Below are 18,410 nucleotides of genomic sequence, written 5' to 3'. Positions count from 1 at the left end.
CTTGGAGCTTCTGCAGTATATTCTCTACCGGAGCTTCTAACATATTTGTTTGGAAGGTTACTTGCATGGTTTGTTTCTTCAGTGTCCTCCGCTCCTGCGTTTGAATTCTCTTCTACTTTTGTGTGATCCGATTCAAAATCACTGAAATCTGATAATTCGTTGTCTACTAAAAGTTCAGCGAGAATTCTGCGTCGCACAAGCCTTTATAGCTCGTTTTAGGAAATTTACTTTACAAAAAAGGCGTTTCCTCTATGTGACAAACTGCTAATAATAAAATCCACGTCCATATCCAGAACTGAACCTGGGATTTCCAAGTCCAGATTCCAGTGCTCAACACGCGTTTATTTTTCCCTGTCATTTGGTCTGGGCGGACGTCACAAGACATCCCTTCAGGTTCATCGTTGAATACTTCATTGATAACTTTTTCTTTTTCCTACAGACAGCAACCAATAGACCACCACGGCCATGTTCAATAACAGTTTTCAACAGGGCAATACGATTTGTAACTGCTCTTTTGTTCATGTAAATTGCTTGTTGAGCACTCTAATCAACTCATGAATATAACTTCCGCCCCCAACATCAAGGCCTCTCCCCTTCCTGCTGCCAGATCGCCTGAACTTAGCAAAATCAAGTATTTATGGGAAGCAACTGATACCCACTGCATGATGCGTGGATCAGTGTCTATCCGGAGCAGTCCCTCGTACAATGCATGCCTCGACGTGTAACTACAGTTTTAACGGGCCATGGAGGAGTGACTCGCCACACGTTCAGAGCCTTCCCAATACTTTCAACCTCTCAGTAGACGTGTCTGTTGGTAATTAACAGCCACACTAACAACATTCTTAAAAAAATTACTTTTTCTTTCATCTTTTATATAGTATGTGTGTTATCGACCGAAAAGCTGCTCCACAAGTGTCAACCCTGCCGCATGTTCATTATTCATTCCCCGTTGGTATTCTTCCTAGATTTGTAAATGCGGGATGAAAATGGAACGCGACGTGAATACTTAATCCAATGCAAAAGTATTTGAACGTCGTATGACAGTTTCTAGTGAAATCGTGTGGGAAGTGAATTCCTTACTAAACGCGCCCGAGTATTAGACAAATGGCTCTGAGCACTATGGGACTCAACTGCTGAGGTCATTAGTCCCCTAGAACTTAGAACTAGGTAAACCTAACTAACCTAAGGACTTCACAAACATCCATGCCCGAGGCAGGATTCGAACCTGCGACCGTAGCGGTCTTGCGGTTCCAGACTGCAGCGCCTTTAACCGCACGGCCACTTCGGCCGGCCGAGTATTAGACTTCCAAGAAATTCTGCAGTCCAGCTTTCAGTCTGCGCTGCATTGTATCGCTGCGGCCTTCGTTCTCTCGGAAATTGAATTCGGCGGTTAATAGCGCCGTTTGCGCAGTTATGTGACAATAACAGGACAAGTAATGGCTCTGCAATGCTGAATTAAATGAAATACTACCGCACTCACAGCAAAATGTACGGAAACTCAGGCGGTGGTCAAGAGGGCGACAGCCTCATTCTGTAGGTTCCGCAGAAAACGTACCAGAAAATAAAAATAAAAATTAAAGAAGATAAAAAAGGTAAGAAAAACACAATTCAAGGTGCGTCAGGTTGATTAAACAACTAATTAATGTATATGAGAATTGTCTTTATCTTACAGTGTCCGATGTTTTGAAGCTATAATAAAAGTTGTGTGGGCTACATTCATTCGTTTGTTAAGTCGCTTAAATGATATCCTTGTCACCTAAAAATCTACGCAAAACACTTAAACGCTCGTACATTAGTAACTGTTTCGAATGCTGGCTTGTTCCCCAGTTTTAAAGTTTTTGAAGGTTCTGAGGAAGGTAAAATAAGTCAGCTGATACTTCACTGTTCAGAACCTTCTAGACCAGCAGCGTATGACACCTCTTTTTCTTTTCCCAGCTATAGCAATGCATTTCACTCCATGAGATGAACTTAGAGGTCCGTACATCTTTGATAGCTTATGAGAAATTGAAATAAACAATAGGATTTGATGTGTACAAAAATTTTGAACGTGCATTAGTATTACAAAATGTGATTTCCAGGACACTTCAGATGATAACGGGGACACTTTACAGTATATTTCTCTGGGTCACGTAACTTTATATACTACATTTTCGCCTCACACCATCTATTAGTTACGCACTTCACAAGCAGAGTAAATTTGAACCTCTGTATCGCGGAAAAGGGTGAATCTATCAAGAAAATTTTCAAGGTTATTTCAAATCTTGCTCTTAGGAGCAAACTGTAAAAAAAATTCAGCTGTATGCTGTGCAATGCTGTCTTAGACCGCGGTTCGGTTTCGAAACCCAAAATCCATGTCTTTCTGGTTTCCTCAGTAACCACCCACGAACTAAATGGTATCACCATAAGTCCCTCAAAGCTCACCGCGACCACATATAACGCAGAAAGAAACAAAAATTTGCTCCATTTGCTTAAGCTGGAGTGTGTAAACTTTGACCGTGTGCTATAGGATAGTTACAGTAAGAATATCCTTCTGTTGGGTAAACAAATAGTCCCTAATCCAAGGGCTATTCAGACCACTTGCCCTGCTTCCCTCTCAGCAATGGAACCCTCTGAATGAACCCCGGAAAAACACCACTTTTATGCTAGGCGTTTAAGAATGTCTTGAAAGTCTTTTCGGGTTTGCTACCGGATCCTAAAATCAACTCGATTCGGTAGTTCGGAGATCCAAATAACCACCACCTTCAGGAGAATGCTGCATCTACTGATGAGTCCCGCTGGGAACTGACGCCACGCTGCAAATCTAAGTCCTATATAGGCCTCCGTACCGTACGCGCCTCATGAGCCGTCCATCACGGTTGCTGCCTACCAATACTGGACAGGTGCCGCCGCCCTTTACAGAACGATGTATCGCACTCAGGGACGATTTTTGACCACTCGGACTGGCCTCACCGAAGAGCCTTCTGATCTGATGCGGCATAGCACAGGATTCCACTTCCTGCTAAGAGGAAACCCATTGTCTCTGTTAATAAAACTATCCGTCAATCTAATTTCAATTGTCTCTTTATAGGCACTGTTCCAAAAACCTCAAGTGTTGGCACTTATAACAGCTTCGTCAAATATCATACCGTGTCCCTCATTTAAGCAGTGTTCTGCTACTGCTGATTTTTCCGGCTGTTGTAGCCTCGTATGATGAAGGTGTTCCACACACCTGTCATGAACTGTACGAACCGAACGGCCGTCGCTTGCGCGTCCATTATGCTTTCGCCATGCTTACGGACACTAAACCACTACTGGAAAGGCATGTAAGTCTCCAACATGCCATCAGCTCAACTCAGCAATATACTTTCAGCGAAATCTACTATGCATTTCTTTATTATATCCCCACTACACCCAAGCGCCTTACAGTGTTTTCCACCCAGTCACTTTCATGGAAGACACATGAAATGGTTACTGCGTAGATTTCCATGTTTATTCAAACTATACATAGCACAATTCAATTAACCTTTACAGCAAACGTACAGTTTATGTAACTGCCCATGTATTGTAAGTAAGGGTCATCATTCCTGTCGCAGCAAAGACAATTGATATAAAAGTTAAATCAGTTGTCGGTCTTGTGGTCTTCGACCCTAAGACTGGTTTGATGTAGCTATTCACGTTTCTCCATCCCGTACAAGCCTCGCCGTAGCTACAGCAACGTGCATCCATTTGTATCTGCTTACTGCATTCAAGTCTTTTTCTCCCTCTAGAATGTTTACCCCCAGACTTACCTCCAAAACCAAACTGACAATTGCTTGATGCGTCAGAATGAGTCCTATCAATTAATCCCTTCTTCCATTGAAATTGGGCAATAAATTCAACGATCCCTTAGGTATATAAAAAGTATTCACATTGCCGGTTTTGGCAGATATTTACCATCTTCAGATGAGCCAAATCCACAAAGGTATTCGTACATATATACCTAAATAAATAGTTAGACACTATGAACATCACAAAATCATTTAACATTTCAATGAATGTACAGTCGTGGACCGAACGAGCGAGACCCCTCGCCTTTTCGCTCTGCTGATCCGCACAGTTTTAAAGTCTGCTACACAGCATAACAGGCAAGGGGACCAAGTGCTACCAACATAAATTGCACAGGCGTGAAATTGAAAAACTATCCGACCTTTGTCAGACTGTTTTCAGTTATGGTAATGCTGATTAGTGTGTTGAACACAACACGTAAATATAAGATATAAATGAAAGAATAAACGCTAATTAGTATGAACTGTACGCTACATCTGGTTATTTCGGCGCACAGATGACAATCGGTTCACAATGAGTCGATCCCTCCCAGGACATTTTTGGAAGTGTCACCTTTTTTCAATCTCATTAGTCCTCTCTTTGCTGCAGCCCGCCACGTATTTCATTAAACTCTGCACTTCGGCATAACAATTTTACCAAATGTCCTGAATTACTTGTCGGATATATCCCATCCGCTGTCTTCCACGGCAGGTTTCATCTTAGACAGCTCCCTCAAGTACCATGGAAATAATTCCATTACGTCTTACACTGAAGCGGCAATAAAACTGGTATAGGCCTGCGTATTCAAATACAGAGATATTTAAATAGGCAGAAAACGTCGCTGCGGTCGGCAACGCCTATATACGACAAGTGTCTGGTGCAGTTGTTAGATGGGTTACTGCTGTTACAACGGCAGGTTATCAAAATTTCAGTGAGTTTGAACTTGGTGTTAGAGTCGGCGCCCGAGCGATGGGACACAGCATCACCGAGGTGACGATGAAGTAGGGACTTTCCCGTACTACGGCTAAAAAAAAAATGTTCACATGTATGTGAAATCTTATGGGACGTAACTGCTAAGGTCATCAGTCTCTAAGCTTACACACAACTTAACCTAAATTAACCTAAGGACAAACACCCATGCCCGAGGGAGGACTCGAACCTCCGCCAGCACCAGCCGCACAGTCCATGACTGCAGCGCCTCAGACCGCTCGGCTAATACCGCGACTGCCGCTTCACTAGTGTACCGTGAATATCAGGAATCACGTAAAACATCAAATTTCCGATATCGCTGGGGCCGGAAAAAAATCGTCCAAGAACGGGACCAACGACGACTGAACAGAATCGTTCTGCATGACAAAGGTGCAAACCTTCCGCAAATTGCTGCAGATTTCAACGCTGGGCCATCAACAAGTATCAGAGTGCGGACCGTTCAACGAAACATCATATACATGGGCTTTCGGAGCCGAAGGTCCACTTGTGTGCTCTTGATGACTGCATGACACAAAGCTTTACGCCTCGCCGGGCCCCGTCAACACCGAGATTGAACTGTTGATAAAACATGTTGCCTGGCCGGAAGGGACTCGTTTCAAAGTATATCGAGAGGATGAGACAACCTCATGAATCCATGGAACCTGCTTGTCAGCAGTGGACTGTTCAAATTTGTGGAGTCTCTGTGGGGCGTGTTCAGTTGGATTGATATGGGACCCTTGATACGTCTAGATAAGACTCTGACAGGTGACACGTATGTAAGCATTATGTCTGATCAGCTGCATCCATTCGTGTCCATTGTGCATTCCGACGGATTTGGGCGTTTTCAGCAGGACAATGCGACACCCCACACTCAGAATTGCTACAGAAACACTCTTCTGAGCTTAAACACTGGCCATCAAACTACTCAGACATGAAGATTACTGAGCATATCTGGGATGCCTTGCAACGTGCTGTTCGGAAAAGATTTCCATCCCCTCGTACTCTTACGGATTTGTGGACAGCCTTTCAGGATTCATGGTGTCCGTTCCCTTCAGCACTACGTCAGACATTAGTCGAGTCCGTGCCACGTGGCTTTGCGGCACATCCAAATTTCTTAGGAACGTTTTTGCAGACTTGCCAGATAGTTGCCCAAAGATAACAGCTGCGAAGCATTCAGTTTTGTTTTTAGTTGTGTTTGTGAATTGTTCAAGGATGTCAGATATGGCTCCACCTCTTTACTATTTTCCTGCTTCGTTGTATGACGACTGCGGGTTCCTTCCAGGATATACTAGGTTTTTGTGAATAATAGAGGTTCCTCTGTCTCCAGCTTCCTATACCCAACTTGCTCAATGGTGGTGAGGTGACACATTGTGGCCAGGCCTTGGGTTAGACGACACCTGCCCGTTCTGCACCCTAAGCCCCCAAAGACCGCCTTTAACAAAAAATCCGTTGCTCACTGATCCAAAAAGAAAAAAAATTGGCCTGTTCCCATCAGATCAGTGACGTTATTGAAGGTACGCAAAGTCGTCCGTGGCAGTTACTTGAATGAGTAGCCGTCCGGGTACGCCACGTACTGTTGGTAGCTATTTCTTTTCAGTTCCGCCAAACGGGACGGGAGGGATGCTGGGGGCATAAGGTTCCTGGTCACCAGACTTTGTGCCAATATCCTGGATTACATTCCAAATCCCTGCAAAATGTCTCATGGAATGTGGGCATGCAACACTGTTGATAGTGCATTGTCAGTCGGATGGGGATGTTGAGCCCGGAGGCGCTCTTGATCCCATGTGAGAGGAGTAGGCTGTGTGGTGGCACTCAGTTTCAGACTTTTCGTTCTCTCATCTTGATACAATGCGATCATGATACCACACTACACACGCACACGCACAAACGCACATTAAAGTCTTCTACACGTAAGAGATATGCTTAATAAATGACTGACACTTACAGAACGAAGGTGCCGGAGTTCGCGAAGGGTGACAAAACACCTTCCAAATCATCCCACATTATTTTAAATTTAAACTATTTTTCTGAGAATTTTTAACAGGTTCTCCATTTTACATCGTCCAACACTTTTTCTAAGTAGACAAATTCTACGAACGAGTCTTCATTTCTCTAAAGTCTTGCTTCAATAATCAAGCGCAACGTCAGGACTGGTTCTCTGGTGCCTTTACCTTTCATAAGTCCTAACTGATCTTAAGCTAACAGTTCCTCAATTTCCTACTCATTCTTCTGTATACTATTCTTGTCAGAAACAAGAAGCTAATTCTGCAATAATTGTCTCACTTGTCTGCCTTTACTATCTGCGGAGTTGTGTGGATGATATTATTCGAAATTCTTATGGTACGTCTCCCCTACCATAGATTCTACACACGAGGTGCAGGAGTCGTTTGGTTGCTGCGTCCCCCAGTAATTACGGAAATTATGAAGAAATGTTGTGAGTGTCACCCACCTTGTACATTGCTAAAAATAATTAGTGTAACAAGACTCTGGGCGTCTGCCATACCGTATTGAGCAATAATTGAGGACCGAGTATGTTACCAAATTATACCTTTGTTTTTTACAAATTAAGTACACAACAAAAAATCATTACATCCTCGATTATATATATAAAAAGCACTGCGATGTCACAGAAGTGTTGAAACGATCGTTCATCGTGTCACTCTGGGTGCTTTTCATTGAACTTTGAATGTAGGCCCCCCTTGAGCGTTTATCACTGCCTAACACTGAATGCTACGTATGTCTACGAAGGTCACTCTGTGATATCTGCTCCCATTCTTCAATAAGAGGCCATGAGAGTTCTTGGAGTGTCTGTAGTGGAACATAAAGACCAAGAACACGTTTGTCATGCATGTCCCAGATATACACGACGGGCTTAGGACGTGACTCACCGCCGGCCATTCCATTACTTCAATGTTCAGACTTCGCAAGAGATCCCTGCTGACGCCCGCCACATGGACCCTGGCATCAGAAAGATTTCAGGACCACCAACAGATGCACCAATCACCACACGGTCCAACAGGAGCTGTTCGAAACTTCCTAGCAGACGAAAACTGTGTGCTGGACCGAGACTCGAACTCGGGACCTTTGCCTTTCGCGGGCAAGTGCTCTATCAACTGAGCTACCCAAGCACGACTCAAGCCCCATCCTCACAGCTTTACTTCTGCCAGTACCTAGTCTCCTACCTTCCAAACTTCACAGAAGCTCTCCTGCGAAACTTGCAGAAATAGCACTCCTGAAAGAAAGGATATTGCGGAGAAATGGCCTAGCCACAGCCTGGAGGATGTTTCCAGGATGAGACTTTCACTCTGCAGCGGAGTGTGCGGTGATATGAAACTTCCTAGCAGATTAAAACTGTGTGCCAGTCCGAGACTCGAACTCGGGATCTTTGCTTTTTGCGGGCAAGCGGTTGGACAGTTCAGTTGGCAGAGCACTTGCCCGCGAAAGGCAAAGGTCCCGAGTTCGAGTCTCGGGCCGGCACACAGTTTTAATTTGCTAAGAAGTTTCATGTCAGCGCACACTCCGCTGCAGAGTGAAAATCTCATTCAGGATCTGTTCGATTTGCTACCTGGAAAATCTGTCGATTCCAGGGCGACATCGTGGAGGAATGGCTCGCTACGGGTCTCGATATACGAACACGCTCATCATCTTGCGTCAGACGGTATCTGGACTCGTCTGTGATTTATACGTTTCTCCAGTAACGAAGTTGCCAGTGGCAGAAGTGAGGACGAGCTCCAAGTTCTCGTGTTAAGCAGGGTACTCGAACAAGACGTCTGGATGGTAAGACTCTTTCTCGTAACCTGGTCACTACAGTCAGATCGTACGAAGCGGCTCAAACAGCACTTCTGAGATCTTCTTGTAGTGCTCTGTCGGTATCCGTGCGACGCCGCAGCTCACATAAGGCCGGATATCGTGGGGTTGTAATACGTCGGTGACCTCGTCTAACCAGCCTTATGTACCGATCTGTTTCCCTGTAGCGTGTCCTCAAGCTATGGACGGCAGGTGGAGCAAAACGACGGAAAGTCCAACCCTTTTACTTTAAACAGACCGCCTTGCAAGTTGTATCGCATTAAGATGTCGCACTGCATGTGCCTCGTTGAATACAGCGTCCACAAATGACAATTGTCCTCTTCGTACCACATTAGAAAAAACTGCGACGCTGGTACTCACTCCACATAATGTATGACACCCCCAATAGATGATTTTAATTATTTCATACATTGTAAGCGACTATTTCAAGTCATGTATTAAGATGATTTTTTAACTATTTCATACATTGGAAGCGACTATTTCAAGACCACAGATAGCGTGTCAGTAAAAATACGTAGATTTCATATACCGGACTTTGCTTCACGTTTTCCCCTTATTCTTTTGAACAGCGTATGATCAGAAGTCCTATAAAGACCTGTCAGAGTGTTACTTTAATACTCGATTTTACGATTGCGATTCGTCTGTAATACACAACAGCATCACCCGAAAAGAGTCTCAAGGAGCTTCATCTGTTATCCACTTTGGGTGCCTGCCTGGCGGTTGTTCTCCTGGGTGCACCCTTTTCCACCACGAAGAACTCCCTCCGCTCTTCAGGTTGCAGACAGACTATGCCGGGCCTCACGCCTCCTCAGCCCGTGGCTATCCGTGTGGTCCCTAAAGCCTCTTGTCGCCGCCTCGCCCTCCGCCCCCCTACCTCCCCCAGCCACGGCTGTCCAGCTGGCATCGCGGCGCGGCCTTGTTATCCGCCGCCCGGCAGCCAATACGGACGGCTCGGATCCCCGGGGACTTGTCCGGCGGCGCGGCCCTGGCTGCAGCCTAACCACCCACCGATGTGCGCTCCTCAGCGAAACGGCGCCGCCCACCCATTCCCTCCGCAGTGGCCTTCCCTCTCATCCACTGACTCTGCCGTTTCTGCTGCCCTGCTGCCCAAGCCTCGTACTGCGACAGTCTGTCTCGTTGCAGATAGGGAACAAGAATGCAACGCCTTCTCTAAAGGCAGAAAGAGTACGTTTCGTCTATTTCGAATTAGGCGTATAAAAACCTAATCAGTTACTGCGTAAAATATGAAACGTCCCCTTAGAACAATTTATACATGACTGTGCTTAAACTGACACACAATATTTTTAGCGCAACGCAATCTGACTTTCAAAAATCCTTGCAAAAGAATGGCCCTGACTAACATTAATCTATACCTTTCACAAATCACTTGTAGCACTCCGTCTTCAGGCCACAAGTGGCCCACCGGGACCATCCGACCGTCGTATCATCCTCAGGTGAGGATGCGGATAGGAGAGGCGTGTGGTCAGCACACCGCTCTCCCGGTCGTTGTGATGGCTTTCTTTGACCGGAGCCGCTACTATTCGGTCGAGTAGCTCCTCAATTGGCATCACGAGGCTGAGTGCACCCCGAAAAATGGCAACAGCGCATGGCGGCTGGATGGTCACCCATCCAAGTGCCGACCACGTCCGACAGCGCTTAACTTCGGTGATCTCACGGGAACCGGTGTATCCACTGCGGCACGGCCGTTGCCTTCACATATCACTTACCTCACCAAAAATCTCCGTTACTCGAACTACTGCAATACAGCGAGCGCCACTACTGGCAGCTAAATAAAAGATTCAAACTACGGAAGGCACTAACTACTGATAGGCATAGTTAGCAAATGAAAGATTTTAATAGAGAACAAACAATGTATTTACCTTAATAGTGTTGAAAAAGCATAATATACATAGCAGTTCATAATATCCATTCTGTACTCAAAAATCCGCCATCTCATTTCCCACATCCACCACTGCTGGCGGCTCACCTCCAACTGCGCAACGCTACGCGCTGTTCACATCCAGCTGCCGCTGCCCAACACTACAATGGCAGACAACAATGCAAACTAGCCACAGACTGCACACAGCACAGCCAGTGATTTTCAGCCTACTTACAAATAGTCTAACAACTCTCTGTTTCACACTCAGAGATTGCTATCCAAAGTTCGACAACTACAATTTTTCGAAGATTTTCTCGATAGCCTGCATGAACAACGTAATACAGAATGATGATTATTGAACTAAATAAAACAAAATCGTCGTAACTTCTGAACGGTTCACGTTAGGACGTTATAACTACATGTTTGGCCGCAGGGAATGACGGGAATCAGTTGGGTACCCATGGTTTGATTTAGCGACGAAGCTCACTTTCATTTGGATGGGTTCGTCAATAAGCAAAATTGGCGCATTTGGGGAATCCACATCTCGCGATCGAGATGTCTCGTCACCATCAGAGGGTGACTGTGTGGTGTTCAATGTCCAGTCACAGAATAGTTGGTGCGATATTCCTTGATGGTACACTGACTACCGAACGGTACGTGAAGGTTTTGGAAGATGATTTCATTCCCGTTACCCAAAGTGATCCTGATTTCGACAATATGTGATTGACACAAACAGTGGTTACGGTTACTACAAACCACACCACAAGTTGGGAAACGGGGATAAATTTATAGTAGTTTACTGTCGAGTTGAGATATTCACAAATGTTTTATTCTTCTCTTTCAGAAACTAGCAGTACGCAGTAAACTGCCTTTTAAACCCGCCGCTAACGGCAATCGAGTAATTTATAGCAATACAACAATTGAAAAAAATTTTTTTTAATCACAGAAGCTAGCAGTAGGGCAATAAACAACTTTTTAAAACACGCCGCTAACGGCAATCAAGTAATTTATAGCGATACAACAATTTAAAAAAGATTAAAGAACATTAGTTAAGGCTACTAAAGTAAATACAGCACTTTGTTAATAAAGTAGGGTGAAGTAGTGAAGTTACCAACACCGCCATTAAAAAAATTAAACAGGTCTCAGCAAGCACACGATTAATGTCAATAAAAGGAATTTACAAACTTGGAGGAATTTAAAAAAAAATTAAACAAAAGTGTCCTGAAATATCATTAGAACAGAACAGGTGGTGGTGGTGGTGGTGATTAGTGTTTAACGTCCCGTCGACAACGGGGTCATTAGAGACGGAGCGCAAGCTCGGGTTACGGAAGGATGTGGAAGGAAATCGGCTGTGCCCTTTCAAAGGAACCATCTCGGCATTTGCCTGAAACGATTTAGGGAAATCACGGAAAACCTAAATCAGGATGGCCGGAGACGGGATTGAACCGTCGTCCTCCCGAATGCGAGTCCAGTGTGCTAACCACTGCGCCACCTCGCTCGGTAGAATAGAACAGATACGACGGACCCGTGTAAGGCGGCCACAGATCACCCACTCATGGACGCTCAGGCTAGACAGAATACTGACCAATTTAAACACGCCCGTGAAAACAATTGCCACTCTCAGGCTGGTCACTGCACCGACTATTAGCCAGCGACTTGTTTTAAGATGGCTTAACTTGCTGACAGAATTAGAGCTAACGTCGTGCAAGGAAACATTACACCACACAGCCCTAAATGAGCGACCACGTGATCAACCAACAAGAAGCATGAATTTACTCATAACCCACGACAGAATAGCGAAACAATTAAACTGCCAAAACTACACCTCCCATCGGACAGTAACGAGAGGAGGAGGAAAGATCACTGTCTTCAATTACACCGGTGCCAGGGACAGGAAACCCGATCGGCGGAGGCCACAAGGCACAAGAGACGCTGGTTACACAAAATTATTACTTAATGATTAAACCTTCCACGAACTTAACTTGCAATTATGCTCAAACACGCAGTACACGACCTCCGATGGAAAGGATCCAAACATCCGACCGCACTCGCGTCGCCAGCGTACCCAAAACGCCACGGTCACGTGACAACACGCTCTGTCAGCGGAGTTCATGTCTTCTCTGCAACGTTGACGGGTAGTGACCGTTCCTTCATGTTAAGTGTCTCCTTTTAAACTCCAGTGTTGAAACGGAGGATTTAAAGAAGCTTGTTAACGTCCCACCAAGGCGAAATGAAGAGCAACTACTCGTGGGGCGATTCTGTAAACAACCAACACGCGGGGAGCTCTTCCGGCAACTCGACCCGCTCGTTACACACAACCGACATACATCACGGGGCGACTCGATACAACCGACCACGCCTGCTGGAGAGCCACTCTGCCCTCCCGTGTCCACCACACTCTCTGCGCGCAACGCCCCTACTTCCGCGCCACCACCCGAGGTCACAACCGGTCAAAGATCTCACTTCCTCCATAGCAGTTTCGCGAAAGCAAAAACGCAATCGATAGCAGAGGGAAAAGACAACCAAGCAGTCACTTAATGACAGACAACATATGAAACGTCCCCTTAGAAAAATTATACATGACTTTCCTTAAACTGACACACAATATTTTTAGCGCAACGCAATCTGACTTTCAAAAATCCCTACAAAAGAATGGCCCCGACTAACATTAACCTATACCTTACACAAATCACTTACCTCACCAAAAATCTTCGTTACTTGAACTACTGCAATACAGCGAGCGCCACTACTGCCAGCTAAATAAAAGATTCAAACTACTGAAGACCCTAACTACTGATAGGCATAGTTAGCAAATGAAACATTTTGATAGAGAACAGCCGGCCGGAGTGGCCGTGCGGTTCTAGGCGCTACAGTCTGGAACCGAGCGACCGCTACGGTCGCAGGTTCGAATCCTGCATCGGGCATGGATGTGTGTGATGTCCTTAGGTTAGTTAGGTTTAATTAGTTCTAAGTTCTAGGCGACTGATGACCTCAAAAGTTAAGTCGCGTAGTGCTGAGAGCCATTTGAACCATTTTTGATAGAGAACAAACAATGTATTTACCTTAATAGTGTTGAAAAATCATAATATACATAGCAGTTCATGACATCCAGTCTTACAAATTTCAAAAGTCCGCCATTTCTCTCCCCACATCCACCACTGCGCAACGCTATGCGCTGTTCACATCCAGCTGCCCTACACTGCAATGGCAGACAACAATGTAAACTAGGCACAGACTGCACAGCACAGCCAGTGATTTTCATACAGAGCGCTACGTACGTTGCCAATAAGAAAACATAAACAGCCTACTTACACATATGAAACAAACATGTCAGGGGAAGAAAAGGAAAACCAATGCAATCTGAACACAAGGTGTAGCACGAGTCGATACATGGCTCAGTGGTTCACACAAGACGGAGCTCGACTCCGTCGAAGAGTGTTTGACCTCCTAGAGGAGCACTCTGGGCACCGCATTCTGGCTCTGGGTAGCCAGAGGCCACTGGCAGGACCTCGACTGGCCGCTATATTCCCCGGATCTGAACACATGCGACTCCTCTTTGTGGGGCTATACTAAAGACGAAGTGTACAGCAATACCCCCAAAACCATTGTTGAGCTGAAGACAGCCATTCAGGAAGTCGTCGACAGCAGATCGTGCAGAATTTCGCTATTCGCCTGCGCCACATCATCGGCAATGACGGCAGGCACATCGAACACGTCGTAGCCTAAATCCGAATATCTGTAGTGACGTTTACATGTTGAACAAGATGTGTGAACGCAATAGTTTGTAACTAATTTACATTTTTTCATATAGTTCAATAATTGTCACCCTGTATATTAGACAATTTGTAAACTGCACAACGCAATTAAACGGTCACTTTTTTTAATCCGCTTAATTGCCTTCCATAACGACTCAAAAGTTTTAAATTTGGCTCAAAGGTGCCCACAGCCTTCCTCTGTACTGATGCTGTGGACATTGTGGTGCTGCAACTCACTGAACCTGACGCCACCCTTTTCGAATGTAGATGGACCACAAATTTTGCAACTATATACCAGATGGAACCACTAGAGAACGTCCAAAAACATTCGATGAAATCTGACATGATTCGAAACAACGATCCTTCGTTACACTTTTTCATTCCTCCTCTTTAGCCAGCTAGTGATGCGTGAGCACGGGTAGACTTGGCGGGGATGCGACATTGAAACGTGCGTGAAAAAAATGGCAAAGGGTCCCTCTAAGACTTCGGCAACGTAGTCGGTATCATTTGCGCACCTTTGTTGAGCACTTTCAAAATGTCTCTGAACAGAGACGCACATCAAGAGATCTCTGTCCACCGGCCAGATAGGCAACGCATTCAACAATCCTCTGATTTGACTTGTGGCCAGCAGGCGCTAGTGTTGGGCGAGCTGCCGGTCCCACCAGCGGGTAGGTATCGGTGAATGAGTGTATATGGCTACGGACATTTTTATAGTGTTCAACAAAGGTGTTCGTATAGTACCAAGCGTGATGCGAAATTCGTGGAGGAGGAATGGGGCTCTTAGAGGAACCGTTTGCTAGTTCATTCACGTGTGCGTCAATATCGACCCCCCCCCCTCCCCCATCCCCATGCATGAGGCTGAAACTCCGTGGTGTCCTTAGGCCTTAAGAAAAGGTTGAATTATCCGGCGGTGGGCGCGGGGGAGGGGGGGGGGGAGCAATTTCGTAATTTGTTAGGAGCGTCTCCCTGATGCTCACCGCACTGCGAACTGGCGCTTTAGACAGCAAAATGTAAGGGAATAAACGCCCAAATGGAAGGGGTGGTTTCAGTGAAGCCATTTATATCTTTTTCTGAGGGCTTTTCGTGTCGATTCCGGGGTGCAGCGTGTCTGAAATATTTTCGTCGTACAACCATACACCCAGCGGAAAGACCGAGTGATTTTAACGCTAGGCATGGCGTTTATGTCCTCCATTGCATAGGAGTGAAATGAAGCAATGAAGTGTGGCCGTCATGTGACATGTCCACGGTGGCGTTAGGCAGAATTTCTGCGAAATTTCGAGCTAATGTGACATCATTAACTTACCTGATAGCTCTCATGAACTTCTGGGCACTGGCCTTTCTTGCAGCGTGTGTCGACATGTTGCGGTCTGAAGTGTCGCCGACAGTGATGTCGCAGAGTGCCACACGCTATTACACAATTACAGAGGAGGGTCGTAGGCAAACTTGAGCTTAATTTCAAACTTCCGACTCGCATTGGAAGACAATTACGAGATTTCAGAAAGTGACCCTTAAAGTTGCTTCATACAGAATGTCAATACGTATGAATTACTTTTCGATGCACCAAGTCTCTTAACTGAGTGGATAATATCATGCAGCTTTCAGTTCTTAGATAAAAAGCAGTTTGATGAATCAGAGCAAACAGGTCACGGACTGCGGGGCAAGAGAACAGTCACATAACGACAGACCACTGGTCGTGTAACCACTGACTATAAGTTACAAGACTGCTTACAAGACAGGCAAAGTACGAATTTTCCAGGCATTAGCAAGTCATTAGAACATTCAGGCCACACTTCAAGGGGAAGGTCCCACGTTACGCGAAGGGTTCAGCAGGACCTAGCTCAAAATAAAAGGAAGAGGATCGGCACAGTATTGATTTTCGCCACTGAGATTAATAATTGTCTGTAGCATCATCTCGGACGGCTTAACTGGGCTACAACTGGACAAGGCAAATTACTGGAGCATGTACAGAGCACATTCTGTACGCAGCCATGACAGGAACAGAAAACTGTCGTCCAGCGATGAGTACCTGTAGAAGAGCCGAGACGTTGAGGTTGGTGAATACGTACTGACTGAGTTTCTATGCTGTGCGCTGAAGGATTTTTCACTGAAAATCACGCACCCCTGGTGACCTGTGGGTCTGAATCGCCTGTTTGCTTCATCTCGCGATCAGCGGTCTCACGTGATCTGACAGCAGCGCTCCTAGCGCATGAAGTCAAAACTATAGCGTCCGTGAGGTTAACGTTTACGGGGCAATTCACCGATGTGAATGCCACCTCTTTCCCTACACGCTGTTCCAACAAATCATGCCACAAACTGGCGTTTCTCGTTTCTTTTCATTTTCTTTTTTGTATTTTTGAAAACGTTCATTTTATGCTCAACTCGTCTTCAGATATTAACATTTATTAATGTAGGCAACGTGAACGTAACTTCTTTGCTAACGACGTTTTGTAATAGCTGAATAGCTTTTAGCCAAGAAGCAATGTTCACAACTTGTAACCAAATGGAAAGATCTAAGGAAGTGATACAAGGTACCTTGTAACGTCATCATGGAAAAACGGACGCCCATAAAAGCCAGTGGTGCAGCTATTTCATCATAAATTATTACCAGTTTCAAGAGTTACAGTCTTCTAATACGCTCACAACAGACAAGAATAAATTAGTAATATTAATACGAGAAAGGAGAGAATGTTATTGTTGAGCCACAGTGATTCACAACAGAACGCTTACGCAGGTTCATTTTCATACACGGTAAAGAAATATCTCTCCGTCCACATCTCCTGAAACTGGCGACATTCAGCATCCGCTTTTTTTCTTCTGAGAAGGCACACTTGTACGTAATTTAAAAAAAAAACAGCTGGCATTTATTTTACGCGTGAACCGACAACAGATGACTTATTTGTTCATCAGGTTAAGGACCACGCTACGTTGGCCAAATCGGCACATTTCGAGAGTAATCCGTAATTTCTGTGCCATTGTTCCCTATTCGCAACGTATGCATTAAGCAGTAAATAAGGTGGGTGTATTGTCAGTAGTGATCTAGAGCCGAAAACACTTCTCCCGGCACCTTCAAGGCAATGATCTTCTTCCCCCACTCTCCGCTCGCACATGAGCATGGGGACCAATATTTTTTGTTCAGTTGGAAATGTGTTTCTCTTTGCTGTTCAAATCCAGCAGCAGCAAAAAGGCAACGCCTATTTACAGAAGAAGCAAATTTTTCACTAGCTTGCGGTCAGAGTACAGTGGGAGGACCTTGCTCCGCACGAATTTATTCCACGTCAGGGTTGAAAAAAATTGGGGGTTGGATGCTGTTCGCGGACCCCCGGTTGCCTACCCAGGCTCTATCTGGTAAATATTGTATTATTTCATTTGGCAGTCAGAACAAACCACAACTCAACGTATTTGTCTTTGATGATCAGAACAGTCGGTAAAAACTGGACATCTTCCCAGCTCTGTGTCACGTACTATTGAATAAATATTATCGTACATACAATCTTAATTAATATCCTCTAAATTTGCCTCATAATTCCGCCTGCTCATCCTTCCTCCTTCAGACCCTATTATAAGACCTCTGTCGTGTTTAGAACTAAATACTCACTCTAGCCTTCATCTGTTACTGACAGCGAAATACTAACCGCCCACCTCCCAACTCCCGACGTAAATAGTGAGGTGTTTCAATGTGCTTCCACGATTCAGGAGACGAAGGCAGGAAAAACCTTCCGCATATTCATGTGAAATCGAGCATAGCACCTCTGTGTTATGGTATTATGCCGCCTTTAAAAGAACTGATTTGTAAGTCTCCATTCCGCTACTGCATTTTTTATGTATTTTGCTAACTGCAAATTCTCAAAAGAAGCTCGCTGTTATTATTGTTAATAAGCCTCAAAGAGCTGGAAATTGTTTGCATTGGTCTTTCTGTAAATTTGTTTACGCCTCGAACAGGAAATTACCAATATGACCATTGGTGGAACAATGTGATTATTCAGGTTTATTCTTTATTACTAGAATCATATTTTAAAATCTTGTCTGGGTACATTTCCTGTTACGATTAATTTCAAATAGAAAGTATCATATGTATCGAAGGGATACTGTAGGTAGACTGAATTCTAATTTCAATTTGAAGAATTTCCCTTGCAGATAGTTGTTAACTGCGCCACAAACTGTTGTCTCAGAGCGGTTCTGTAATAGGCCTAAAATGAGAGTACCATTTTCAATGCAGT

General features: G+C 44.9%; 1 protein-coding gene and 1 pseudogene across 1 annotated transcript in view; one reads left to right on the top strand and one right to left on the bottom strand.

Annotated features, from left to right (window-relative positions):
• The first annotated feature begins 9,347 nt into the window (after positions 1–9,347).
• The window catches only part of LOC126188742 (uncharacterized), a 37,716-nt gene continuing 28,653 nt past the window's right edge, over positions 9,348–18,410 (top strand). The window contains exon 1 of the mRNA XM_049930351.1: positions 9,348–9,675. Coding sequence (XP_049786308.1) covers positions 9,348–9,675 — 328 coding nt within the window. The remainder of the gene's footprint in view (positions 9,676–18,410) is intronic.
• Positions 10,154–10,270, bottom strand: LOC126189140 (5S ribosomal RNA; annotated as a pseudogene).

Source organism: Schistocerca cancellata, chromosome 5, assembly GCF_023864275.1.
Source record: "Schistocerca cancellata isolate TAMUIC-IGC-003103 chromosome 5, iqSchCanc2.1, whole genome shotgun sequence".
NCBI lineage: Eukaryota > Metazoa > Arthropoda > Insecta > Orthoptera > Acrididae > Schistocerca > Schistocerca cancellata.
This window is presented reverse-complemented; position numbering and strand designations above follow the sequence as displayed.